The sequence below is a fragment of the Eleginops maclovinus genome, chromosome 15 (genome assembly GCF_036324505.1).
Source record: "Eleginops maclovinus isolate JMC-PN-2008 ecotype Puerto Natales chromosome 15, JC_Emac_rtc_rv5, whole genome shotgun sequence".
Lineage (NCBI taxonomy): Eukaryota > Metazoa > Chordata > Actinopteri > Perciformes > Eleginopidae > Eleginops > Eleginops maclovinus.
Window position 1 is genome coordinate 1924446 of NC_086363.1, and position 27500 is coordinate 1951945.

Below are 27500 nucleotides of genomic sequence, written 5' to 3' on the forward strand. Positions count from 1 at the left end.
TCCTCAGCGCTGGAGGCGGAAGCGAGCAAAGATAGGGAGGTGATCAGACGAGTGATTCTGATTGGGCAGCCCGTTGACTTCCTCCAGCTCCGAATGGCCGACTAATGACAGCCTGCCGAGCAACGTCAAGCCCCGCCCACCAGGAAGTGAAGGAGGTGTGACGAGTTCTATAAACGAGGAAAACATGAATAAATACATTTAGAAAAATAAGAACATCAACAATGATAGAGTGTGTGTGTGTGTGTGTGTGTGTACCGGGGGTGTACAGGATGTAGTCCACGTTCGTGGCGGTGCGTGAGTGACAGGTGGTGATCTCGGGTCGGCCATCCTTCAAGCGGTGACCATACGACGACCGCAAATTCAGACCGTGCTCGATCCTCGGTCTGCGCACAACACACACACACACACACACACACACACACACACACACACACACACGGTTAGAGCTGGGGGATTTATTCAGCAGCTTTGAGAGATGACTGAGGGAGACGGCACAGAGACGTAGAGGTGATGTTACCGGTGTAAAGCGTACGCAGCTTTGGTGGCGAGGTCTTCTACAGTCAGGGTGGAGATCGCTCCTTCCACTGCTGACAGAGAGACACGTTAGGGAGGAGGATCAACAACCAGCTGACAAACTAACAACTTCAACTACAAAAATAATAACTTAGGAGCACTAAAAGGAGTCTTTGTGCTAAGCTAAGCTACCTGTATCTTCACATTCACTTGAGTAACCTGGAAGACCTAACTCTGGGCAGAAAGCAAATAAGCGTCCTTCCCAAATGTCCTAATATTCCAAACTATCAGCTGATAATCTGAGGAAATCCTGCAAAATGAAAGTAAACGAGGCTTTATCTGAGAGCCAGGGACTAAAAGTCAAACCCACATGGAGTGGAGTTTATCTCACCTGTGGGGCTGCTGGGGGAGGAGTCAGTGGGGGGGGCGGTCTCGTACCGACACTGGTGGCTGATCCCCAGGGTGTGAGACCAGAGGGGGGAGGTGAGGAGACGCTGACCCCGGGGGCTGCTCTCCTGACCCGACACCTACACACACACACACACACACACACACACACACACACACACACACACACACAGGTCAGCCTCCCTCTCACTGTGAGGTAAACATTGATCAGTGATGTGTCTCACCATGCTGCTCTGGAGGCCATTGTACTCCAGGCGGCCGGCGGTCAGGAAGCTGTAGAGCGGGCTCCGCGGCGTGGAGTTGAAATCCCCACACAGCACCACGGGATTGGTCGATCCGTCCGGGAGGCGGGACAGCCGGTTTATCTCGGCCAACAGGATGGCCAGCTGGGCCAGCTTGATGTCCCCGCGGCGGGGGTTGTAGAGCAGGTGGGTGTTGGCCACGCACACGAAGGCGGAGGGATCCGATTGGATGCCGCTGTCGTTGGGTCGCAGCAGAACCACCAATCCCACGTTGTCCCGGTCCAGGAGGGCGTCGCCGCTGCGGAAGTACTCGACGGGATTGGACGAGAGGAGCGAGAGGCGGGAGGATTTGAAGATGACGGCGCAACCGTCGGGTTTACTTCCTGTTCGCTTCTTGTACTCACACTGGTAACCTGACACACACACACACACACACACACACACACACACACACACAAAGATAATAAAAGACACACAGACAAAATTAAGTGTGGCATTTGAAAATAAAAGCATTTGTAACTGCAGAGGATGCAAACATTTAAATACATTTGTAATATTTTCTGTTTATCACACACACACACACACACACACACACACACACACACACACACACACACACACACACACACACACACACACACACACACACACACACCCAGTGCCTGTAGAGCCGGTTTAATCTGCTTTTCGTAATGGTCCTCCTGGACTTCTTGAAGGCACAGGATCTGAAAGAAAGAGATTCCTAAATCACATTTTTGCTCTCAGAGTCAGAATGCATTTAACGGTCGAAAGCACGTGCGTAATTCCGTGCACTTAAGGATGTCTTTTATGGTTTTTATTACACACTTTATGTCCTTAGAAGGGAAATGTCAAGGCCTCAGTGTTCAATGATATTTCAGACAAGAGTGTTTCCAATTTGTCTGGATCATAAACGTTCCTCAGACTCACGTCAGCGTCCTGCTGCCGGATCTCTGCCAGCAGGTTGGGCAGCCGGTACTCCCAGGGCAGCACGGCGGGGGGGCAGTGTCGGTACAGGTAGGCGTTGTCCTGCAGCAGCTCCTGGGACAGGATGTTGTAGGACATCACAGAGAAGTCAAACGCTTTGCTGTCTCCTGGTGGAGGAGGGGTGGTACTGCAGGCAGGGGACGCCTCCCAGTGTCTCTGCAGAGCTGAGGACAGACGGGAGAGGACAGATTCATACAAGAGGTCGTTTATTTTAGCGTAAATTAATTAGTGATAGACTACAATCAAAAGCTCCTTAATGGGATGCAGGGAGGGAGCCACAATTAATGAACTTTTTTATATATTTAAGGTTTTTTTTATCCTGTAATTAAATGTGTATTCTCAGCAGAACAGCAGGAAGCAACAGCTGGCAGCATGCCAGTGTGACGCCGTTTAATAGGCGTTGGTTTGAACACAAGTACAGTTTATACATATCTTATTAACCACAGCTGAGAGGGAATGGAAACAGAGTGGAAATGCACCTCAAACAAACTTCTTAAAGATCTTAACTTTGACTTTATAAAGGCGTAGGAACGGTGAGTGAACCTGCATCCAAAAACCTGCTCAAATGAACACTCACGTCTCACTGGTTTCCCCGGCCACTGGTTTGGGGCCGTGGTGCTGGGATGCTGCTGGGACTGAGCCTCCTTTCTCTGCTCTCCATTGCTCCCTCTGTCCTTTTTCTGTCCCTCTGGGGGAGGTGGAGGCTTTTTACTCCCCTCACTCCTCCCTCCCTGCCCCTCAGCTGCCCTGTCTTTGAACCAGGGGTTGGTTCTGGGTCTGGAATCCTGTTCAGGTTTGGACTTGGGGGCAGTGGGAGTCCTGCAGCCTTCATGCTGTCCTCCTGACTGACTCCTCCTCTGGGTCGAGGTTTCATCCTTCCTCTGTTGGTCTTTACTCCAACTTTTAGTCCGTTCTACGTCTTTATCCCGGCTGTTCTCCCAGCTCGCCCCTCGGTCTCCGTCTCTGGAGCGGTGGTCGGGTCGAGGGTCTCTGTGGGAGTCTGGGTGATATTTGGAGCCTCGATCCCGGCTCGACCCTCCTTTCGGTTCCCTCTCCTCTGCGCCCTTCCTCTCCTCCCCACCCTTCTTCCTTTTGTGAGGAGGCTCTCGGTCGGAGTGCTCCATCAGGAGGCCGGCGGAGGTGGAGAAGGAGCAGCTACCTCCGAAGCTCTGGGGGGGGAGCGTCCTGCAGGAGAAGAACTGCCGGGCTGCCGAGTGTGGAGGAGGCCGGGGGGGGAATCCCGGCACCGACCACCATGGTGGAGGAGCGGGGATGAACGAGTGGACGTAGGAGGAGGAAGAGGAGGAGGAGCTGATGCTCCTCAAGCCAGCCCTGCAGAGAGGGGCAGGTCTGCGGGGGAGGAAGGACGGGCCGGCGGAGCTCAGCTGGCGAAGGAACATGGGGCTGGGAGAGGAGAGGGAGATATAAGAGGAGGGGGAGACATGAAAATAACATGATCAATCATTTATTGTGGATTTAGACTATTTTTCCACGTCAGATGTGACAGTAAATCAATATTTCTGGGGGGATTTTAACTGAAGAGCGTCCTGCAGGTAGAGAGTAAAATCACCACTGATTAATCTGTTGATTGAATTTATAGAAAGTCTGAAAAAACCATGAAATGCCAAACAAAGTTTTCCAGAAAACAGCCCAAAGTAGAAGAGAGTCAGTTTCCGATTAGAAAGAATGAACAGGAAATAATATTTGAGAAGTTAGAACAGCTGAACGTTACAGGTTGGTGCTTAAAGAATAAATATTGCGTCAAAATTTTCCGTCAATTAACTTGTAGATTAGTCACTTAATTTCTTCAGCTTGACTAAACTTTGATAACATCATTTGGATTTTAGGAGACAGTGATAGTCTAAAGTCTTGTTTGCAGGTAAACAAAGCAACGATTGGATGAACATTAAGGGCAATTATTATCTTTGAAAACCTGAGTTATCTTCACCATGAACCAATAAGTTGTTTATAAATGATAAACCTAAAAGAAACATGAAAACACTCGGTTTACCGTCACTTATTCGGCTGGTCAAAGAGAAACACACTCACAGCTCGGAGCAGGAACACAAAGAGCGCCGCGGTGCAGAAACAGAAAGGCTCTGACACACAGAGAGAGGCTGAGAGCAGCAACTCACACAATACAGAGCAGAGGGGAGCCACATACAGAAAGCTGGCGTCTTTGTTTAGGTTGTACTCTCTTTTTTTGTGTGTTTGTGTGAGATTGTGTCGTGTTTTGGCACTTTAATGAATGGCTGTCATTGTAAATGTGTACGAGTAATGATGTACAAACATGTTCCTCTGTTCAGTGGTTAACCCTCCTGTCGTGTTTGGGTCAAATCTGATTGTTTTACTCCTTCCATCAATGTTGTGTTTTACATTTGATTGCCTCGAGGCCTCGTGATGTCCTCCACAGAAGGCATCTGAACATATCAAACAGCTGATCACCTTTGTAACACACATGATGTTTGTTTCTGATAGTATCCACCAAAGTCAACAACACGTCCATTTTGGATTACATTTTCAGTGTCTATTCTTTGTATATTCACTGGAGTTATTCATGTAAACCAGTAGGGCATTGTTTACAGCTTTAAAGGAGACACATTCAATTTGATGATTACTGTTATCTGTGTTAATGTAAGAACAGTTAAAACGGATCGGTCCAATTTGACCAAAGTAACGAATGCTATAACATTTAAACTCAGAAAAGATGGTATATCGACTTGATAGTTAATTGTTTAAGCCCCAGTACTGACAGAAACAGACATTTGGGAGCAAAGGGATGAATTAAAGATAAAATATAAGAGACTAAACTACAAGTTAACTTATTGTCCTTTCATTTAAAAAGTCATTAATTTGTGCTAAAAGTAAAAATGCCCAACAGTTTTACACATTTATAAACACCTTAATTCCAGAGTGACCACTTGTTGTTGTTGTTGTTGTTGTTGTTGTTTCTGTTTGCTGTTCATATTGCCCTCTGTTTTGATGTTTATGAGTATTTTGTGATGTATTGGAGTAAATGTTCAATAAAGTTGTAAAAAAGTTTTTTTATCACAACAATCTAACGGGTGTAAAATGTGAATGTGTATACGTAATTGTTTTCCAAATGTACATTAAAAAGTGAAAGGATAAGCTATCACCAACAATGTAAATGTTAGCTTGTTTTTAGCCTCATTGATTATAAAGACGACTCAAATAATGTCTTTATTTTTAAACCCTGACAATTTAGCTCACGCTTACTCACTTGTCTCCGGAGGGGGGACCGGCATGGTTTATCTTTCGGCTTGGACGCATTTAAGTAAATGATTAAAATCAAACATAACCGATATTTGAAGTTGTTTTTATCCGAATTAAAAACAAGCAGCTGAGTCGCAAACATTTGACGCAACAGAAATCGTTCCACTAAGCGACGCGAATCCCGTGCTGCCTTCGCGTACTCCGGCCAAACTCAACTTTTTCAGTAGTACAAATAAGAACATAAAGTACATTACTTGGAAATGGACGGGTGATTTAACACCTCACCTGAAATACATATATATGGATATCATTACATACACAGTATTTACAGACAGATGGTTCCGTTGTACATGGTTATGAATACAAATAATAATATGAAAAGCAACGGTTGCATTTAGAAAACAAAAAAATACATCGAAAATATTGATTTATATTTCATCAGGACTGTTTTCTGGTAATATAAATACAAACACATCCGATAAAGATAGTTTTTACTATGAAATAAACATCTATTTGTTTAGAATTTACACTCTGTATCGTTTTTTACAAGTAATTCCAACATTTCCGAGAGTCTTTAAAGGAAGCATCCATTTCACACTTTCGCTGGGACTTGTAGTCCTTTGGTCCCTTTCCTTGAATGTAACGCTACGGAAGGACTCAGTTGAACGAACTACAGCTCCATGGTGCAGCGGAAATAGAGAAATTACTGGATACGTATCCAACATATTCTTTCTTTTAACGAGCATCCGATATGTCGAATTACTGACGAAGTCGTCATTATTCGCTACGGCTTTACTGTTTTAACTTGTGATTCAGTGTAAGTATTCTGTTTTAAAAAGAACATGTAAAGGTCATCGTACTTACGTAAAATCTAGCCTCTCTTTTGAAGAAGAAGAAAAAGGTGCCGGTAAAAACGGCTTAAAAAAATAAACGTCAGCTTCGTATGGGTGACATTTTCCGTTATTCCATATGATTTAATCCTGAATCAAAGCTTTGAAATACGGATTAAAAATGATTCATAAAGAGCAGTGATCCTGGAGAAGAGGGGAGTCTGCACACACATCCTCTCGCTGTGTGTGTGTGTGTGTGTGTGTGTGTGTGTGTGTGTGTGTGTGTGTGTGTGTGTGTGTGTGTGTGTGTGTGTGTGTGTGTCTACCACTCCGATTTATTATGCTGTAATTTAGATGAGAGCAGCAACCTAAATATGCTATCGCCCTCTTTAGACTCATTTTCTAACCCAAAGCCAATACAGATATGGAAATAAATTGCCTCTATTCAGCCCCCTCTCTATGAGCCAAGATATGATGTCCAGTCTTTTAAAGGAAGATTTAAATGTAATTAAGTTGTGTGAGATGTGGTTTCCACCTTAATGATCATATACAGAGTGTACTCTCCCTTCCCCTCTCTGCAGGAGGCTGTGTACTGTGGGAGCCGTAGAGGTAATAATGCTTATAAACGTGCAAAGATGAGTTCTGTTTTATTTCCCTGATATCCATATTCCTAGTCTTGTTCAAGTGTGTACTTATCAAATGCACAGCAGTTCATTTTTAAGAATAGAAAATGAAACAACAGGTTTCTGGAAGACAGAAATGCAAATCGATACGCTAAATAGAGTAAATGTACATGCATAATAAGAAGTAATATATCTTTAAAGACAAATGTATACACCAGTATTTAAATCCTAGTAATTAGACATTTATATGTTATGTGTTGCAGTAGAAATATCAGAGGTTATATAAGCTAAATATTCTTAGCTACACCCTTTCCATCGTTGGTTGTGACGGTAGTTGTAGTAATATGAGTAGTGAATGTAGTCATAGCATGTGTGTTGTAGTAAAAAGTACTGAAGCTGAAGTATTTGTTGTAAACGCAGCAGTAGTGGTAGCAATAGCATTAGCTTTTGTTAAATAAACCCCTAACATAAGTGTTATTATACATTACTGCAACATAAATATACTTTAGAGTACTGATCTAAAATGATGCGTAGGTCTATAAAGACTTTACCTTGCGTGTACACATTCACAGCCAGCTCAATAAAATACGAGCAGCCGTTATAAAACCTTTATTCAGGAGTCAAACAGGATATCAAAATGATGCAGTGGATGATATCAAACACAGGAAAGAGGGACTCAGTTCCTTTCCAAAGTTAGAAATCCATCGTTTGAAAAAACAGGACTTGCAAAATGATGGTGAGGGGAGTTTAGGGATGGGAAATATTTACGGGTCTTCCGTTTACTTGACTCTGTTGGAATTTGAAATGAAAAACCACAGAAGAAGTCACATGACTGCAGGGTCACAGGTTTGACCTCGTCAGCAGCTGCAGTTCGTCCGTCAACAAGACCAGAAATATCTCGATTCTGAAAAAGCATCGACAGTCGACACTTCTTTCTGTAAATCCATAAAGACTCTTGAGTTTAGAGAATGAAGAAACATTGTGAGTAAAGCTTTTCCCCCAGTTTCATAAAGTGGAAAAGAAAACATGTGCAGAAAAATGTTGTCATGCTCAGCCAGGTGCTGCAGACATCTTCCTCCTCCTTATTGTGCCTTTATTTACACTCGTAGCCCTTTCTGTCTGCGTCTCTTATTTCTGTATCAGATTTGATTTAGCTTTTGTTTTTGTGCTCGCCTCTTCTTTGTGTGTTTTCCATGCTCTAGCTTTATACTTCTACAATCAGATATACTGATATATACGGTGGCCACCAGGTGCAAACGCGCCACAGCGGCCCAAAACATTTCCAGAACGAGAAACGCGCTGCAGCTTTAGAAACAATGCAAATAAAAAAAGCACACATGGGCCAAAGTCCCCTGTTCCTGATGTGTTTTGAGCTTCTTTGTTGAGTGCATTGTTTGTGCAGCTCTTCTAGGAAACGCTGCAAATGTTTTCGTTGATTTTGTGAAGACCTTACTTTATTTGCATGCATTTTGGCACATTTGTGTTTTTATATTTGCCCCATTTCTGAAGCTGCAGCCCAGTTTTGTGCTGTTGTGGCGCGTTTGCACTTGTAGATACAGGGAAAAGGAAGCTGCAGTATAAAAACAGGGAAATTATGGTCATATAAACATCCAAAATTCAACAAAACATCTCATCCATCTTGCAGGGCAGAGCAGAGAAATCCCTTTCATATTAAGAGCATTTTATAAACTATCCAACCAGGTAATGAGTTCTTACCACTAAAGTTGATTTTGGTTCTGTCAGCCTTAAACTCTCTGTCCGTCCCCCAAAGGACGGTTACTAAGTTATCTTGAAGTGAACTGAGATGCTAGCGTGGTTATAAGAACTGATTTTATAAATTTAGAGCAAAAATATGTTCCTGCTCAGGTCCCATGAAGAATGGACTTTTAATTTGACAATCTTATCAAGATGCTTATAGAGTGGTGCAGGAATGAGTCGTCCCCGGTTGCTAACAAGAGTCTAAAAGAGACGACTAAACGCCACCAGGCCCATCGTTAGCCGCCTTTGGCTTAGCGGTGGTGACGTGGAGTCATGTGACCATGCTGTAGCTCCTTTATAGCCCAACATTAGCCGCCTTTAGCTTTGTGGTGGTGACGTGAAGTCATGTGACCGTGCTGTAGTTCCTTTATAGCCCAACATTAGCCACCTTTAGCTTAGCGGTGGTGACGTGAAGTCATGTGACCGTGCTGTAGTTCCTTTATAGCCCAACATTAGCCGCCTTTAGCTTAGCGGTGGTGACGTGAAGTCATGTGACCGTGCTGTAGTTCCTTTATAGCCCAACATTAGCCTCCTTTAGCTTAGCGGTGGTGACGTGAAGTCATGTGACCGTGCTGTAGTTCCTTTATAGCCCAACATTAGCCTCCTTTAGCTTAGCGGTGGTGACGTGAAGTCATGTGACCGTGCTGTAGTTCCTTTATAGCCCAAGGTTATCTTTTCACTTCAAAAAGTAGTGTTAATATGCGGAGGTTATTTGCAATAAAATCCAATGGAAAAATCCCCAATCCCTTTTTGAGGAGGGCGGCTTTGCGATGCTAACTTCTGGTCCTCTCTGCACCACTCTATTCTGCAGTTTAACTAAGGTCTTGATTTAAACTATAAGCTTGTTTTGTGCTTGGTTTTAATCCCCAGGTTCTTTACACATACTTTCATTGCAAAATATAACAAGACACATTCTCTTAGATTCTTTCCTCACACAAAGCTTCTTTACAGCTCTGACAGGTCGGGGGTTTAAGGTGCACTTGGTTTGTCTCGTCCCCTCAAACTTTCACACTTTATTCTCCGGACAAAACAAACCAGACATTTCTGATTCATGTAACAATGTTTTGATCCATGACAGATCTTCATAAATGATCCTCTCTTGGATGTCTCCCCATGACAGACAGCGAAGAGGCGTCAAAAAGTCATAACAAACCCTCCATCCAGCTTCCGTCACGTGCTCGTGCACACCTCCCTCCGTCAGAGCGTCCCCTCTGCTACTATTTGAGGCTGTGTGTGGGTGACGGGGCAGGTGTGTTTGGGGGTGAAAGGTGTCTCACGGGGTTAAGGGTCAGGAGAACGGGACCTCCCATCTCTGTGTGTAGGCGCTCAGTTCACAGGGGCTGATGACCAGCATGCGGGACGAGTCTATGCCGTCCAGAGCCATCTCCGAGTCCAGACAGAACCGAGACACCAGGTGCTCCAGGTGAGTGCCCGACTTCTGCCAGCGCTGCGGGAACAGACAAGGAGAGCGTCAAGGCAAAGGGGCGGGACAACTGTAAGCGATTAGCCAATGACGTCCACTTTAAAGAGGCCCTTTTCTCTCTCCTGTAGTAGCTGTTAGTGCATGTCAATGGTCTGCAGAGGCTAAACTCCCTCTGTTCCCTCCAGATCAACTCACATGTAATTCTAATCACCCACCACTAGAGGGAGCCCTCTCCTCACCTTTAGCTTCGATCCAGAGGTTTTTCTGTTCACACACTGCATACATAGGGTTTGTGTGTGTGTGTGTGTGTGTGTGTGTGTGTGTGTGTGTGTGTGTGTGTGTGTGTGTGTGTGTGTGTGTGTGTGTGTGTGTGTGCATTACTCATATCTGGATTCTTTAGCTGGAAAACAAAGCTGCAGATATGATCAGACATGAATAGAGGCTTTCATCCAGCGGAGACACACACACACACACACACAAAGGAGGAGAGAGATTCAGTCTGGTGGAAACGCAGGGGAGATATATCTGAGCATGACATATCTGTGTGTGTGTGTGTGTGTGTGTGTGTGTGTGTGTGTGTGTGTGTGTGTGTGTGTGTGTGTGTGTGTTTATATCTTTGCATCAGTGTGTTTATTGGCCATATTGTTTGTGTTATTGTATTGTTTGCCTCTGAAGCGTGTCGCTGTCATGTATCTTGATCTCACAAGGCCTTGTAACAACACACACACACACACACACACACACACAGGCTTTGTTCTGCAGAGTTGCATTGTGGGTCCTTGTCAAGATGACACGCTCATTACAGTGTAGCCGGCCGCGGAGCTTTTTAATTGAAAAAAAGACGGAGGGATAATTAAAAGTAAATCAATTAGTATTCACCTCGTTACTGCGGCACAGGAACACATCTGTGCTCACGTTCACTCTCTCTCCTTCACATACTTTATATCAACTTTCTAAATCAGGTTGTTCCTCTGCAGCGGGGAGTTAAAATCCCAGGATGCACCGGGATCAGAGGGGGTGACACAGGCGGACGGAAGTCTCCTCCTTTGAGGCTCCTGCAGGTTAAAATTTCATGCCCACTTCTGGGCCTTCCTGCTTCAACTCAACTTATTGATGAAGCAGCTTTCATACAAAATGCAACCAAAGGAAGCTTCACTGAGCGTAATCAAATGGAACAATTGTAGGATTAAGCAAGATAACAATGACATGTGGCTCTGCTTTACAAATAATAATAATAATAATAATAATACAAAGAATAAAGATTACAACATTTAATTAAATGAAAAAATATCTTAAATAAAACCCAAAAATATTTAGCGAAATTAGGAATGACAGTAAAAAAAATTAAAATAAAAACAATAGTTAGATTTTTCAAGAGTAAAAATAAAGTGCTTAAAAACAAGGTATTTTAAGATCATTTATATTTGTTTTGAAAGATTAAAAAATCAGAGAAAAAGTAAAAAAATGGGGGGAAATTATATTTATATATTTATATATAAATATACAGTATACATATGTATGTATACTGTATATTTATACATAAATATATATATTTACATATTTATTTATACATAAATACATAAATAAATATATATATGTATTTATGTATAAATACATATATATATTTATATATAAATACATATATATATTTATATATATATATATATATATATATATATATATTTATGTATTTATATATAAATACATAAATATATATATACAGTATACATAAATACATATATTTATGTATACTGTATATTACAATGATTAAATATCCTTTCAAAACTATCAGAAATACAATAAAAATGAAAGGATTTGAACATTTTTAAAGAAAACTTGATAAGATATTTTGTTTCGATTTAGCTCTTCTGAAACATGACCTATTATTTCAATTCATCAAAACATTTCTCGATGTTTTTTGTTTACATTTCTTTATTTGGTCTGCTTTATTTTAACCGCAGAGACCAAACCAGAAAGAGGAGAGAACAAACCTCAATGTCAATTTCACTGAAGGATTCAAGCTGCATCTCTCTCTCTCTCTCTCTCTCTCTCTCTCTCTCTCTTGACAGGGACATGTAAGAGCACTGTGTGTGTGTGTGTGTGTGTGTGTGTGTGTGTGTGTGTGTGTGTGTGTGTGTGTGTGGGTTGGTACAAAGGTTCACTTGTTTCAGTTATATGACAGTGATGTGCTCCAGTGCATCAGCAAGTACAAACACAAAATATGTGTGTGTGTGTGTGTGTGTGTGTGTGTGTGTGTGTGTGTGTGTGTGTGTGTGTGTGTGTGTGTGTGTGTGTGTGTGTGTGTGTGTTCTTTTAGCTCCTTGTTGGCTTTTATTTTTTTGGTTTCTTTTTATCCCTCCTGTCCATGCAGAATAAACAGTTGGTGTAAGGAACCGATCTGCAGCTTCTTCTCTCTCTCCCTCGACTCCCCTCCTCCCTCTCCTCTCTTTCTCCCCCTTTGTCTGTCTTGCTTCACCTTTCCACCTGTGCCTCTCCCCTATCTCTCTCTCTCTCTCTCTCTCTCTCTCTCTCTCTCTCTCTCTCTCTCTCTCTCTCTCTCTCTGGTGATGTATTGGTTGTCAGGTTGTTCTCTGCGGCAGGGGCTTCTGGGATGCCGTCAAGGTGCCTAGTGGTCAGGTAATGACAAGTGTGTGTTTGTGTGTGTGTGTGTGTGTGTGTGTGTGTGTGTGTGTGTGTGTGTGTGTGTGTGTGTGTGTGTGTGTGTGTGTGAGTGTGTGTGTGTGTGTGTGTGAACAACATCCTTAAATAAATTAAGCTTTAGTATAATTAACATTTAGATTAATTTATCAGCAGGATGATATAGAGAGGACACTCTAATGCAGTGTGTGTGTGTGTGTGTGTGTGTGTGTGTGTGTGTGTGTGTGTGTGTGTGTGTGTGCAGACCTGCTTGCCGTCGGCCATGTTGCAGGGCATGAGCAGCACCTGTGAGGCGGGGAAGGTGGTGGACAGAGACAGACAGTGCTGCTGCTGTCGGATCTGCTGCCCGTGTGTGTACACCCACTCCTGCGGACACACACACACACACACACACACACACACACACACACACACACACACACACACACACAGGAAGTCAAAACAATGTTGTTGTTGTTTTTCTTTAGAAATGACATTTACTGATGATGGTTGTGGAAGAAGCAGGGGGCAGGGGGATATGACACTTTGAAGAGGCCCTGTTCCTCTCCTGCAGGTTTTAGTGCATGTAAACGGTCTGCAGAGGATAAAATCCCTGTTTTCCCTCCAGAGAGAGTTTGTCTTCTCCCACACACATTGTACTTGTTATGCTAAGGGACAGGACATGACCAACAACACACACACACACACACACACACACACACACACACAACAAATATTAAGCAGGTCAGGGATCAAAGTAACATCGCCGTGATGTTTTAATGATCATGTAGAAGAAAGACGTGTCAGGAAAGGATAATAAGAGCTGGGAGGACACACACACACACACACACACACACACACACACACACACACACACACACACACACACACACACACACACACACACACACACACACACACACACACACACACACACACACACACACACACACACACACACACTAGGTCAGGGTTGTTACAGTAGGTTGCAGGATCCATGCTAAATTCAACCTGTGTGTCTGAGAGTTTAAAGGGCTTTCTACATCCCCGGGGGACAGATTGTGTAAAGGTCACAGCAAAGTGAATCACATCTTGACAAATCTGGAACATACACACACACACACACACACACACACACACACACATATGTCTCCATCAAGGTACCACATATCTGAATGATTCTTTTCCTAGTTGTTTTATTCATTATTGTCTGTATTTGTATAACAGAAATATGTAATATGAACTTTTGTTCATATTACATATTCATATTCATATTCAGAGAGGTTATGTTTCCAGAAAACCATCGGAGTTCTCTGGTTTATGGAGATTTTATTGACCTTTGCATTGAAATTTCATCAAGAGTGAATCAGGAAGCAGGAGACATGTAGGTTAGTGAGAGCCAATCAAATCTTATTTATGTAAACAAACCATAAACAAAGTAAAATAACAACATATCGACAAAATGTAAATCTGTAAAATACAAATAAAAAAATGACACAAATAAATAAATAGAGATTAAATACAAATAAAATAAAACAAAATAAAATAAATAAAACAGAATAAATAGATTAAATAAAAATATACAAATAAATAAAATCAAATAAAGGACATCCTATAATATAATGACGATATTTTCAAAGCAAAAATAATTTAAATATTAAATAATAATATAAATAAATAAAGCTTTGATTCCACAACAAAACATTGTTAGTTATTATTGTTTACAAATAAACATGATAAATACACTTAATCAGAAGCCCTAATTTGATCATAATTTAATTGAATTCCCACACACCAAGCCTCAGTATGGTGTCTCCAAACATAGTACAAACAACCTTATGAGAAGCTTAAATTGAGAACTGAGCGGTGTGTGAGCCTCTCCACAGCATATGAGAGTGATGGTCTGCAGGTTACCGTGCTCGGTGGTTCTGCAGAAACAGAGCTCAGCAGAAATGTTCCCCGGATAAAACAAAAGGTGAAAAACAAAATGCACTTTGGCTCAGAGAAAAACCAAGCTGTGAGTGTAAGCTTTATTCCTCTGAAACAGTTGACTAAGCACCGACTGGTTTTCATGTTCACATTCAGAACCAGCCGTAGCTGCAGCTTCATGCTTTTGCTCTCATTATGTTTGGACCAGATTGTGTTCAGAACGGTGCGTTTCTGCGGCTCAGTGGCTCGGATTTCAGCTTCATATTCTGTCAGTCTGTGATGGAGCAGTGTATATGTGCATCCTTTGACTGACATTAAGAAGTCTGTAGTCTCCCTGCCTCTCTGGGGCAAAGTGGGAACTGGAAAGAAATCCTGTCGTTGTTTCTGAGGGAAACCAGACTCTTTATGTTTGCGGTAAATATTTCAGGTCTGTCTAACAGTCGTCTCTATAAATCTATAATAAGAGTATTTAGCATTTTGTATATCTGGTTTGTGGCTTTTCAGCTGGGTTGGCCTCTTTTTTCTGTATCAAACAGTACTGAAATGTATGTCCATTACCAAAAATAAATAGCACTTTCATTAAAGAGGACGTACTCTGCTCATTAGCTTCATAATGAGTGTGTAGTGTCTCTCCTGGGACAAGTCTCCATGCTTCTATGTTCAGAAAGCTCTCTGTGTCTCTCATACTGCCTGTGCTGCAGCTCCTCTTTTCACCCTCTGTCTGAAACCAGAGCCCAGTCAGCTTTTGATTGTTGTGATTGGTCAACCACTGAGAGATGTCCCTCCCCTTAGCCTATCCTGTCTGAAATGTACCTCCGCTCAACGGGGTCTAACGCCTGAGTCTGGTTGGATAGAACGCGTTAGTATTTCTCACCTCTTCTGCACTGTGAGACTCTGGGGGTGTAAGGAAATGAAAGTGTCCTTTAATGTGGATTTCTTTTAATTATTCGGCGGAGTATATTTGCAAACCAGGGGGAGAGGATAACACTTCTCACAGAGAAACTGACAGAAGAGGAAATTAATTAAATGTGTTAGACTGAAAAACATTCCCACCTGGGAGTCTCACTTCAAACCCAACTTCTGAACAAACAGAGCCTCCATTCAGGGCTCCTCAACACACACACACACACACACACACACACACACACACACACACACACACACACACACACACACACACACACACACACACACACACACACACACACACACACACACACACACACACACACACTCCCATAGGCAGAAAAATATAGTTTAAATTAAAAAATGAATGTAGTTTGTATTTTTTCTATACGCTGTGTTTGGGTGTGTGTTGGAGACCCACCTGGTTGATGGCGGGGACCCCCTCCTTCCCGATGCAGGGGGCCAGTGTGAGGAAGGGCAGCTCCTGGCTCTCCAGCCTCCGAGACTCCAGACAGTTCTGCCGCTGCCGGATCACCCCCGACTGAGAGTCCGAGTCGTCCGGGACCCTGAGGGGCGAAACACAACATCAAAGAGGGTCTGTTTATATCCAAAATAAAGGTACAAAAATAACATATACATATACATATACATATATATATATATATATGTATATGTATACATATGTAATGTATACATATTGCACTAAGACTCCTCGTGAACACATACACACTTTTCCTCAAGGATCTATTCATGGTGTCATATGTTTACAAAACTGTTTGTTTCCACTACATATTTCCCCATAAATTACACAGGATTGACTTGTTTACTTTTGCACGACAGCATGCCTTTTGAGGTACTTGTACTTAGTATTTCCATTTTTCTGCTACTGTGTACTTTTACTCCACCACATGTATTTAATCCCTTTAGTTGCTAGGCAGATTAGGATTAATGATGGTAAATATAACCCCTTAAATCAGACTTTAGTTCACCTGCAGTAAATCCAGCAGCTACCCTGCAGTATACAAAGCCATTCAAACTAGCTGCACCTTTACCAGCTCTGAGAACACTTTAATGATCAATCATTATAAAACATATCAGAGATATTATTCTGAAATGGACCAATCAGACAATGACTACTTTTACTGTCGCTACTTTAAGTACATTTAGAGGAGAGTACTTTCTACTTTCACTGGAGGAACATTTAGAATACTTTCACTGTGACAGAGTATTCCTACACTCTGGTACTTCTACTTTACTCAAGTACAAGATCTGAGTACTTCTACTTTACTCAAGTACAAGATCTGAGTACTTCTACTTTACTCAAGACCTGAGTACTTCTACTTTACTCAAGAACAAGATCTGAGTACTTCTACTTTACTCAAGTACAAGATCTGAGTACTTCTACTTTACTCAAGTACAAGACCTGAATACTTCTACTTTACTCAAGACCTGAGTACTTCTACTTTACTCAAGACCTGAGTACTTCTACTTTACTCAAGAACAAGATCTGAGTACTTCTACTTTTACTCAAGTACAAGACCTGAGTACTTCTACTTTACTCAAGAACAATATCTGAGTACTTCTACTTTACTCAAGAACAAGATCTGAGTACTTCTACTTTTACTCAAGTACAAGATCTGAGTACTTCTACTTTACTCAAGTACAAGACCTGAGTACTTCTACTTTACTCAAGAACAAGATCTGAGTACTTCTACTTTTACTCAAGTACAAGATCTGAGTACTTCTACTTTACTCAAGTACAAGATCTGAGTACTTCTACTTTTTTGCAGATATTGCACCACCATTAGCTTTTCTAATCTAAATGCCTCACTAAGACGTGCAGCAGCTTTATTTTATCTCCAAAACATTCACCAGCGTTTAGAGTCGATATCGTCTTTATTCTAAGATACACTTCCAGCCTCGCTGAGATGAGACAGAAGACCCCAATCATCTCCACCACGCTCTCATTAACCACGTCCAGCGCCGGATTCACCTTTAACAAACCCTTCGTTCTCTCAACTCATTACTCGGAGAAAGTTTCTCCTCTCAGTCATCCTGCGATAAACTTTCTTTCTTGTTTAATTCCTCGGCCCGCTATAAGACTCGGGATTAAGCCCCGCGGCGTTAATTCAATCTGCTATCTCGCTCCGTTTTAATAACCCGGGAAAGGTTATTCTGCGTTTTAAGGGTCAGGTCCGTCGTCCCTTGAGAGCAAGCCTGCTAATTCCATTCTGGGGGATTAACAGCAGCCTGCAGTGGATAAATGATGGGTCTTTAAGTGTGTGTGTTTAAAGTGTGTTTGGAGGAAGGGATGATGGTGTGTGTGTCTTAACCATATTTATATTGGAATGACGGTATATGAAAGACTTACTGCCCCAAACCTGTGATGGTATGTGATGGATGGCTCAAGTGTCATTGTGTGTGTGTGTGTGTGTGTGTGTGTGTGTGTGTGTGTGTGTGTGTGTGTGTGTGTGTGTGTGTGTGTGTGTGTGTATGTGTGTAGTAGGCTCTGTTCACTCACAGGACGTGCGTTGTGCGCCACCTTTGCGGACAACAGCAAAAAGAAGCTGTTAGGTTGTCAGCCATACCTACCTTTGCACCTTTGCCTCCAAATCCGATCACATTTCCTCTGTTTATTATCTGCAAATCAAGCGGGCCTCCGATGTAGAACCGACCCTCCGTGCTCCCCGCTGCACCGCTTATACTGTCGCCTATTATCTTTTATTAAAGCCAGTTTTCTTATGGGAGAGTGGAGGGTATTAAAGTTGGGGGACGGAGCCAAAAGACAAGAGAAGGATTCTGAGGAGGATTAAAGGCTCCATGTGCGGCCTACTCTTCACCTGTTCAGGAGACTCCAGAGTTGTTCATAGGCTGGGTGTTTACCTCCATGATGAATAAACCGGTCTGATGGTGGGCAACAAAGACCATCTGAAGATGCTAAAATAAGCCTTCTGGTATTTAGTGAAACCACTGATACGTTCTGTGTTGATTTGAAAGGTTTGTGAAAGGTGACATTCATCACATGTCCACTTATTGTGAATCATCAATCATCAACTTTTGTGGACTGTCTACATCTGTATGTGTGTGTGTGTGTGTGTGTGTGTGTGTGTGTGTGTGTGTGTGTGTGTGTGTGTGTGTGTGTGTGTGTGTATAGTATATATACAGGGAAAAATGAAGAGACCACTCCACCTTGTTCTTAAATCTTTATCTCTGCATGTATGTGTGTGTTGAGTTCCAACACAGAGAAAGGCTGTCAGTAGTTTATAGAATACAATACAAAACCAAACCTATAAATAATCCAGAGAAAATGATCAAGCTGAAGTGCTCTCTTAATGTTCTGTATATTTCTTTTATTGTGTTTGTGTTTCTTCTTCTCTGTGGGGAGTTAAAAGTACAACTTGTTTTAAATGTTCTGAGAAATAGCAGAACATGTGGGTCTGGAGATCAGTTCATCTGTTCGTACGTGATGGGTTTATTTCTGGAGTCCAAAGATGTGCAATTTGGACGTGAAACTTTGAATAGCAGTGACCTCTTTCAGAACCAAGTGACGCCCATGGTTGTCGTATGTACAGTAGCTACAGCTGTTAGCATGTTAGCCCGGCATCATTGAGTGTCGTTATTATTTGCTGCTGAGTGCATTATCAACCCCCCTGCAGCTCCTGTGCTGTGTGGTACTGTCGGTCTGTGTGAGCAAAGAGTTTCTGTCATGAACACAACAACGTCTTCTAACATAAATCGTATCTTTACGAGACTCCCGACACCAACAGAGACAGCTTTGGTGACGGTCTTGGAAATTTGTCCTCTCTCCCTCAATTGCTTACTCAGCAGAAGCTTTCCCTTGACAAATAAGTTCAAAAGGCACACACACACACACACACACACACACACACACACACACACACACACACACACACACACACACACACACACACACACACACACACACACACACACAGGGTTGTACTTACTTGAGCTCCGGGTAGACGTTATCCAAGTACCACTTAAAGGATTTGCACTTGAGCTTCTTGCGCAGTTCCACTCGGCCTCGGACACTGGTGAGACAGACACACACACACACACACACACACACACACACACACACACACACACACACACACACACACACACACACACACACACACACACACACACACACACACACACACACACACACACACACACACACAGCCAATCAGAAAGCAGGAACACCCTTCACTAACGCTTACGTAAAAGCAGCAGAATCAAGAGAAATATCGAAAAACAAACATTATTTTCTCAGATAATGAAAAACAAATCTCCCGCCGGGGTAATAATGGAAGTGTGTGATGTGAAAATGCAGGTTAAATCTGACAGCTTTGTTTAAAATGTCAGTGTTGTCCTGAGTCGGACAGATAAACACTGACATTTAACCACAGCTGTGAGTTGAATTCATCACGTTTTGGAAACTCACTTCACCATTTAGGGACGAAACTGGCAAAGCATTCATTTCAGGCATCATCAGAAACCTAAAGGGGTGTTAGGTTCCTCTTTATTACAAGAATAAGTGTCCTGGGATTGAATAATTGTCCCCTTCTCTCTCCCGTTATTACCCCTGCTTGCATTAGTCCATTGTGGGCACTATTGCAGATCAATAAACAGGACTGCTTTATGGCCCAGTTTGAGTCACAGGGTTTCGGTGATGAAGCACCGCTGCAGGAGGAGCGAGTCACTCCTTTCAAGAGTTTATACTTCTGTCTGCAAGTCCAACCACTCTGCACGGCCGAGCTAATCCACCTTTGTCGGCATTAAAGCGGCAATTTACTGAAGTAGCTTTATTCCATTATATGACAGTTTATTGCTGAGATAAAAACTATGGAGGAAGAGGAAGAGGAAGAGGGAGGCCATGCAGCAGATGGTATAAACACTTACTAACAATTCTCAGCTTGCTTTGATTATTAGTAGTAATATGTATTATTATATTTAGCATTAATATGTATACACTATTGTATTGTATTATTCACGTTGTGTGTTTTGAATGTGCACACTTCTCTTTGTTTGTTCATTCTTTCATTTATTCTATTGTATCTTAATTAATTGCTCAATAAAATGCAGGAATCCCTCATCAATTAAAAAAAAATGCATTTCTGATTCTCTGATTCATGAAGTGTGTGTGTGATGATGTGCTCTTACTCTCCGTAGGATTTCCCCCGGGCTGCAGGTCGAGCAGAGTAGTAGAAGAGACGGAAGTCGTCCATCCACACCTCCGCCGTGCGCCGTGTGTTCCTGAAACACAGAGTTATAACCGGGGTCTTTATGGGCTGAAACGGTCTCAGAAGCTGCTGTTCACTGTCTCTTGGATGCACGGTGGAGGTGAACACATTTGCACTTAATGAACAATATGACATTAAAGGACACGATGATGCAACTACATTAACGTCTCTGAGCTCTTTCTGCCTGAAACGACATGTAGTCTTGAGGTTTAGGGTAACTGTGTGTGTTGTCTTAGTTCATGAAAGGGCAATAATAAGAATAATATCACATTCTATTGATACAGACTCCACTCAGGGCTCTCAAGGTCAAAACAAAACAAAACACCAGCAGAAAATCAAGACAATATAACCAATAAGAGCAGAGGGGGACTCTTGTGATCACAGTGGATACAGGACGGGATTTGAGACAGGATTTGAAAATGGAAAGGGAGACGGCCAAACCCAATATTATGTTTCTACCTGCTGTAAATCCTTCACCTCTCACTGATCCCAGCTCTGTTCCTCTCACTGCGCTTTACTCACCCACGCTGCATGAACAGAGGAGCACATTTCCTCTGTCTCTCACCCCCATTTTCTCTCTCTCTCTCTCTCTCTCTCTCTCTCTCTCTCTCTCTCTCTCTCTCTCTCTCTCTCTCTCTCTCTAGTAGTTAGCTATTAGCTGAGTTTCTCTTTCTGTTGAGAACTATCCCATTGAAATGACAGAAACCCTCCATTAAAGGCAACAAACACACACACACACACACACACACACACACACACACACACACACACACACACACACACACACACACACACACACACAGGCGTTGGCGGTTTAATGAAAGGAGAAGAGAGAGAGAGAGGATATGAGTTACTTGTAGGCGTATAAACATAAATACATGACATGCACAGGCTCAAAAATAAAACACACACACACACACACACACACACACACACACACACACACACACACACACACACACACACACACACACACACACACACACACACACACACACACACACACACACACTCTTTGTAATCAAATCATTAAGCAGCTCTTTTTTATTTTGCATATTCATAACACACACTCTCTCATAACACACACGGTGCTACGAGCTAATTAACCAGCAGAGCAACATGCGAGCAGCTCTGTTCAGGATCATCGTCTGCAAAGAAACAGATGCTGGCTCCGTAGTGGCCATCAGGGAGCAGAACGAGCGACTGAAAGAGGAGAAAGTCTTGTGTTGGCGTGGATAAGTTGCTCCGAAGTGCCGTTGAGCAGCGGGAGTCCTCGGTTCGGGAGCTGAACCGTTCCAAGGTCTCTGTGTTGGTGCCGTTCTCCGCCCATGAAGACACTAAAGGACCCCCAACACACAACCCTGGCAGTGGTAATGCCTCGCTCACACGCTGAGTTAGTGGACTTTTAAAGGAATAACATCATCGGTGTGCGACACTGAGCAGATCCCAGGAGGTGTTTGGTGATGAACAGCTGTAATTTAGTTTCTGTGAGCTCATTCTCTCCGTCTTCTGCCTCAGTTTGTCATGTTTCCCACAGTGCCTTTCAATACATGCAGAGGCTGGATGTTGGCCTTTATGTGGAAACTCACTAACAAATGGGACGAATTAAAACCTTTGTCTTGCATAATAAAGTCTGAGCAGCATGTATTAGAGAACACATGGAGGACCTTTATTAATCCTGTTAAAGATTTGGATTTAACTCACAATCAAATGGGAAACTATGTAATATGAATCGCATGTAATGCAGGATATACTTTATTATACATTACAATATATACCATTATATACTAAACTAGACCTTAATATACTATACTTCACAATACTAAACTACAACATACTATAAAACACTAGACCTTATTATACTGTACTATACTCTACTAGGCTATACTATACTTTATTATAGTATATACCCTATACTCTAAAAGACTAGACTAGACCTTATAACATGTATACAATACCAGGCTATATCTTACTATACCTTGTTTTGAATATTAAATAATTGAGGTAGAAAGGTGGACAAGAGCAGTGAAAACAATCGAAAGGGTCTCAACGAAAGGCGAGCTTTAATACTAAAAGCTGATCACAAAGAAAAACGAGGAAGAACTTAACATCCACAAACCGGGGAGCACGAGGAAGGGATCAGGACCAAAAAAACAACTGGGACAAACATGGAGACGACATGACATCAGGAAGCAGACCATGGGAGAAACCACGACGACCGAGAAAAAGACAAGACTAAACACACAGAGGGGTCATCACAGGACGAGACACAGCTGGGGAGGGGAGGAGAAACACCAGGGCTGTGATCACAATGAGACAAGCAGACACAGGAAGTAAGACCAGACAAGACCCAAGGAGGAAGATACATTTCAAAATAAGACTATCAACAAAACCCTGTAATCGAGACAAATGGATCTGACCTCTAGAAAGAAACACTGTCTCATGATTCCAGACTTTTCTTTGTCCTTATTCCTCACTACGCATCACTATGATAAGTGCAGCATGTAGTAACGTTTGAAGAGCACTGGGTTTGTAATCTGAGCGGAACCAGAGTCCTCTTTGTAGCCGTGATTTATCTATTCATACCAGATCAATTCACACGCAGTCTGAGCACATGAGTCCTGTTAATGGATTATTGGAGTGCCTGTAAACATATTTCTGTCTGAACTGTTTGAAAGGGGCAGAGAACAGAATACAGCTTATGCTAATAGGATGATATTGTAGTCGCAGCTCAGAGGCTCGCAGGCAGCTGTAAATCCACTTTAACAACGACGTGAACAGCTTTCAGAGGCGGCGACACACAGAGCGCTGCACGCCTGTTTCCTGCGTGCTACAGCCGTCAGACAGAGAGTCAGCCGGCAGGGAAATGTTAGGATTAGTATTAGTTGGACACGTAGGGTAGTGTGTAAGTGGAGAGTAATGGATTACATGTAACAGGAATCTCTTAAGTTAAATATACAAGAGGAGTCATTTCCTCAAAGGTAATTTAAGTTGGTGTTTGTCCTGTCTTTTTGTTGTAATTCTCCCTCAGGTATCTGTGCTCCCCGCCCCCGTGTGTCTTCCACATTTGTGATTGTCTACCCCGCCCTGATTGTTTCCACCTGTGCCCCCTTACCTTGTGTGTGTATATTGTCCTGGTCTCCCCCTTGACCGGTGCCAGTTTGTCTATTCTTGTGAGTCAAACATCCAGCACTATAGTCAACCCAGGTCTACGTCCATGTGATACTCCAGTGTCTTGTATTAGTTTATTTGAAAAGAGTGATTCTGTTTTGAAACCTTGTTTACTGCGAAGACCCCAGTAAAGACTTTACCTTGAAACCTTTTGTCTTTGAGTCGTGCGCTTCGGTTCATACCTCAGAGTTCGCCTCGTTACAAGATGTTGCATTGTTGGAGGAGCCTGAGATTTAAGATTCTCAGAGCCAACGCTGTAACTGTTGTGTGTATGACAAATAAAGCCTTTAAATCTTCTGAAAAGCAATCACAAATTCACAAAAGCAACAACCACGCATTCAGAAACACAACTTCCAAAGAGTCTACGAGAAACAAGCGAATTGTTCGTGAGCTCTTCAGTTATGCATTGTTCTGATATAGGCCACTCCCACTGCCACGCCCCCTTTTCGCCAGTTAACATGAATTAAAACCAGCACTTTTACATTCACAAACTTCAACTTCCTGCCAAATTACAGCCAATATGAATGTCTAGAGATACTGAGGTGACTATTGCCACACAATATCTCCATTTACAACAATGCTTTGAGCTTTCAATACTATTTTATTTCCTAATAAAAACAGCCCGTGCACGGCTACACGGTAAACAAACGGTTGCTCTTCCCAGTCCCAATCACCTGCACATGTGCTGGTGAGTTCACCCGAATACCCTGTGCCCCATTGCAACATCCAGTGCTCATAAACAACAACAAAAACATACAAATGGGCACAACAACCCCAATTTAAACACTGTCTAACCTTAAATTAACAGCCAAAATACGACGGTTTTAATAAAGTTCTTCTTGGTTACTATTAAATGTTCGCTGGCAACATTTATCCTTTCAGTCTTTATTTATTAAAAACACACAGTAGAAGTAGATATGCTGATTAATATGATCAGGACATCATGACACAGCAGCTTCGTTAGGGAGATCGAGAGATCCCAAGCATCAGGCCGTCGTTATGACAATAAAAGACACCATCGTCTGCAAAAAAACTGTAGTTTGCCTCTGCAGTGACCATCAGGGAGGGAAATGTTCGACTAAAAGAGGAAAGGTTTACTCCTGGAGCTGAATAATGGAACTCCAGCATGGTTGGTGCCTTGCCACAGTAGAAATGTGGATATTAATATGAGTAGAAACTTGTAGAGGGACTTACTTGATGTAGGTGTTGGCGTTGCCCTCAGGGAAGACGTACGGGTGCTTCTTCCTGAAGACGTGACCCACGCGGCTGCAGGGCAGGATCTCCAGAGAGCCGCCGCACTGCCACACCCGGAACGAGATCTCTGCAGGTCAAGCAAACACCCAGAATGCAACTGTTACTCACTGTCTGCGTGATGTTGTTGTTTATGCAGATGCAGTTTGTTATGGTCGATACCCTCGGTGTGTAGCATCCTGGGTTTTTGTGCCACTCATCATCTGCAAGCAACTACTGCCCCAAATCTTGTCAATCTTGGACGAATGACGAAGCAAATAATGACCCATTTTATCTTGGAGAGGATGCCAAACATTGGTCTGATAGAGCCACTTTGATTATCATTCTCAACAGTGATAAATAGAGCATTTATGCTGCGTTCAAGGGGTGTCAATACAATTGGAAAAACTCACTCAAACACCCCTCAAGGAGGAACGATGACGTGCAAACAGATATGAATGTCTTTAAAGTCTTTGATTAATGAAATACAACACATCAATGTGTCATGGTCGTAAACCCTCAGTATTTAACAATTTTTCAGCTCGGTTTCGAGTGTCCATTATAGTCTGTCAGCCGACAACCTTCTGCTCCAATTTCTGTCCATCATGCTTGGAAGGATTAAGCACTGACTGAGGTAGACCCCATTTCATTTTGGAAGAGATAGGAGTCATTTTTGTTTCGCTTTATCATCATCGAGATTTTGCATTTGAGCTGCATTCATCAATAACTTGCAATCACATATCCACGTGTTTAAAGTCATGACTAATGAAATACAACACATCTTCTCTGTAGCGTCTACTGTTTGGTAGTTTTTTGTGACGTTCTGCGCTTCCCACATAACTAACTCCTTTCTTATAAAGATGTGTCATGGAGACTGCTGTCTCTGTGAAGCATGGATTGTTTTTCTGTTCTGTCTCCTCGTTAGTTTTCTATCCTGCACATCACGTCTATGTGGGCCAAACGGCTCTGAATATTGGATGATCAGCTGACGGACTCTGTTTCTGTGATTCAGTTTGAAACTGCATGTGTGTTCGACATGCACTGCATTGTGTTCATTCAACCTGCTTTTACTGTGTGTGTGTGTGTGTGTGTGTGTGTGTGTGTGTGTGTGTGTGTGTGTGTGTGTGTGTGTGTGTGTGTGTGTGTGTGTGTGTGTGTGTGTGTGTGTGTGTGTGTGTGTGTGTAAGTTAATTGACAGGGCTGAAAGCTCTGAGGATAGAAGGAGAGCAGTTTCCCTAAAGAACGAGACGAGAACTTTAGAAAGTTTTACAGCCATGTAGAGAGAAGCGTGGGAGAAAACAGGGGGCGTGTGAGGCTGAAAATGAGAGCATGCACTGCTGTTTGATGAGGAAGAGGAGAGAGGGAAGTAAAGATGAAACACGAGAAAGTACAAAGGAGAGAACGAGAGAAGTCAGCGAGATACTCAGATACTGACATGGAGCCTGTGAGACTGACAGAAACATGACAGAGAACAAATGAGTGTGTGTGTGTGTGTGTGTGTGTGTGTGTGTGTGTGTGTGTGTGTGTGTGTGTGTGTGTGTGTGTGTGTGTGTGTACGTACATTGAAGAGAGAGAGAGAGAGACAGAGAGAGAAGAAAACCAGTCTAAGAGTCTCATTGATCAGAGAAAAGCAGCAGTACAGCAATCAGCAAACTGTCTCCAACACTCTATTACTGAGCGTGCACACACACACACACACACACACACACACACACACACACACACACACACACACACACACACACGCTCAGATGACTGCAGGCGGGCAGCAGCAGGAGAGCCAGATGTTGCTGCTGGATGGATGTCAGGCAGTAAAGACTTTTTTCGGCTGAATGAAACGTTCACCTTGATTCATCTGAAGCGCTGATATTAAAGGAGCTTTGTTTGCCTCTCGGATAACTAAGCAGCTAAATTATTCCCCCATTTGTCACCAGGTGATTTGTCATGGACTTCCTGCCCCTTTTTAATGACAGCTATCTAAAAATACAACCCTGGGGCTCCAGCAGGAAGCGCTATATGAACACGTTGCCTCTTATCTCTGTTCATATCCATGATACTATTTTCGTGACACGTTGATTTCTGCTGTGCTTTTTCTTATTTTTGCTCCTCTCTCAGGTAACAGGTTGAAGCACTCTTAGAGCATTTTAACTCAGAACGCTGCGGGAATGGTTTTTATTATTAGTCGCTAAGACAACTAGCTAAAAAATCCCTGATCATCTTCTTTTAGAAATTCACACTTTTTTTCCTTTCTATTTTCTTTTCAAAATCCATTGTTTTTCCAAATTTCGACTATTTCTTCAAAATGATCACTTGTTCCTAAAACTCACCGAAGTTCTCCCCCC

The 27500-nt window shown here is 42.6% G+C and overlaps 2 protein-coding genes across 4 annotated transcripts in view; both read right to left on the minus strand.

Annotated features, from left to right (window-relative positions):
- The window catches only part of angel2 (angel homolog 2 (Drosophila)), a 7346-nt gene extending 872 nt beyond the window's left edge, over positions 1-6474 (minus strand). The window contains exons 1-9 of one of the 3 annotated variants that reach the window (XM_063901434.1): positions 6267-6474; positions 2746-3572; positions 2112-2332; positions 1819-1888; positions 1146-1576; positions 905-1040; positions 518-587; positions 256-383; positions 1-167 (exon numbers count right to left, since the gene is read on the minus strand). The exon at positions 1-167 is cut by the window's left edge and continues 872 nt beyond it. In XM_063901434.1, the coding sequence (XP_063757504.1) occupies positions 4-167; positions 256-383; positions 518-587; positions 905-1040; positions 1146-1576; positions 1819-1888; positions 2112-2332; positions 2746-3568 (2043 nt within the window). In that variant the 5' untranslated portion in view covers positions 3569-3572; positions 6267-6474 and the 3' untranslated portion in view covers positions 1-3. Of the gene's footprint in view, positions 168-255; positions 384-517; positions 588-904; positions 1041-1145; positions 1577-1818; positions 1889-2111; positions 2333-2745; positions 3573-5409; positions 5561-6266 lie in introns of those variants that run through there. The other 2 variants (XM_063901433.1, XM_063901431.1) reach the window with 2 other exon arrangements.
- A 977-nt stretch (positions 6475-7451) lies between these two features.
- galnt14 (UDP-N-acetyl-alpha-D-galactosamine:polypeptide N-acetylgalactosaminyltransferase 14 (GalNAc-T14)) overlaps positions 7452-27500 on the minus strand; it is a 133765-nt gene continuing 113716 nt past the window's right edge. Inside the window, exons 9-15 of the mRNA XM_063901417.1 lie at positions 27486-27500; positions 25123-25249; positions 20678-20770; positions 19477-19560; positions 15930-16074; positions 12941-13060; positions 7452-10060 (exon numbers count right to left, since the gene is read on the minus strand). The exon at positions 27486-27500 is cut by the window's right edge and continues 89 nt beyond it. Of these exons, the coding sequence (XP_063757487.1) occupies positions 9902-10060; positions 12941-13060; positions 15930-16074; positions 19477-19560; positions 20678-20770; positions 25123-25249; positions 27486-27500 (743 nt within the window). The 3' untranslated portion in view covers positions 7452-9901. The remainder of the gene's footprint in view (positions 10061-12940; positions 13061-15929; positions 16075-19476; positions 19561-20677; positions 20771-25122; positions 25250-27485) is intronic.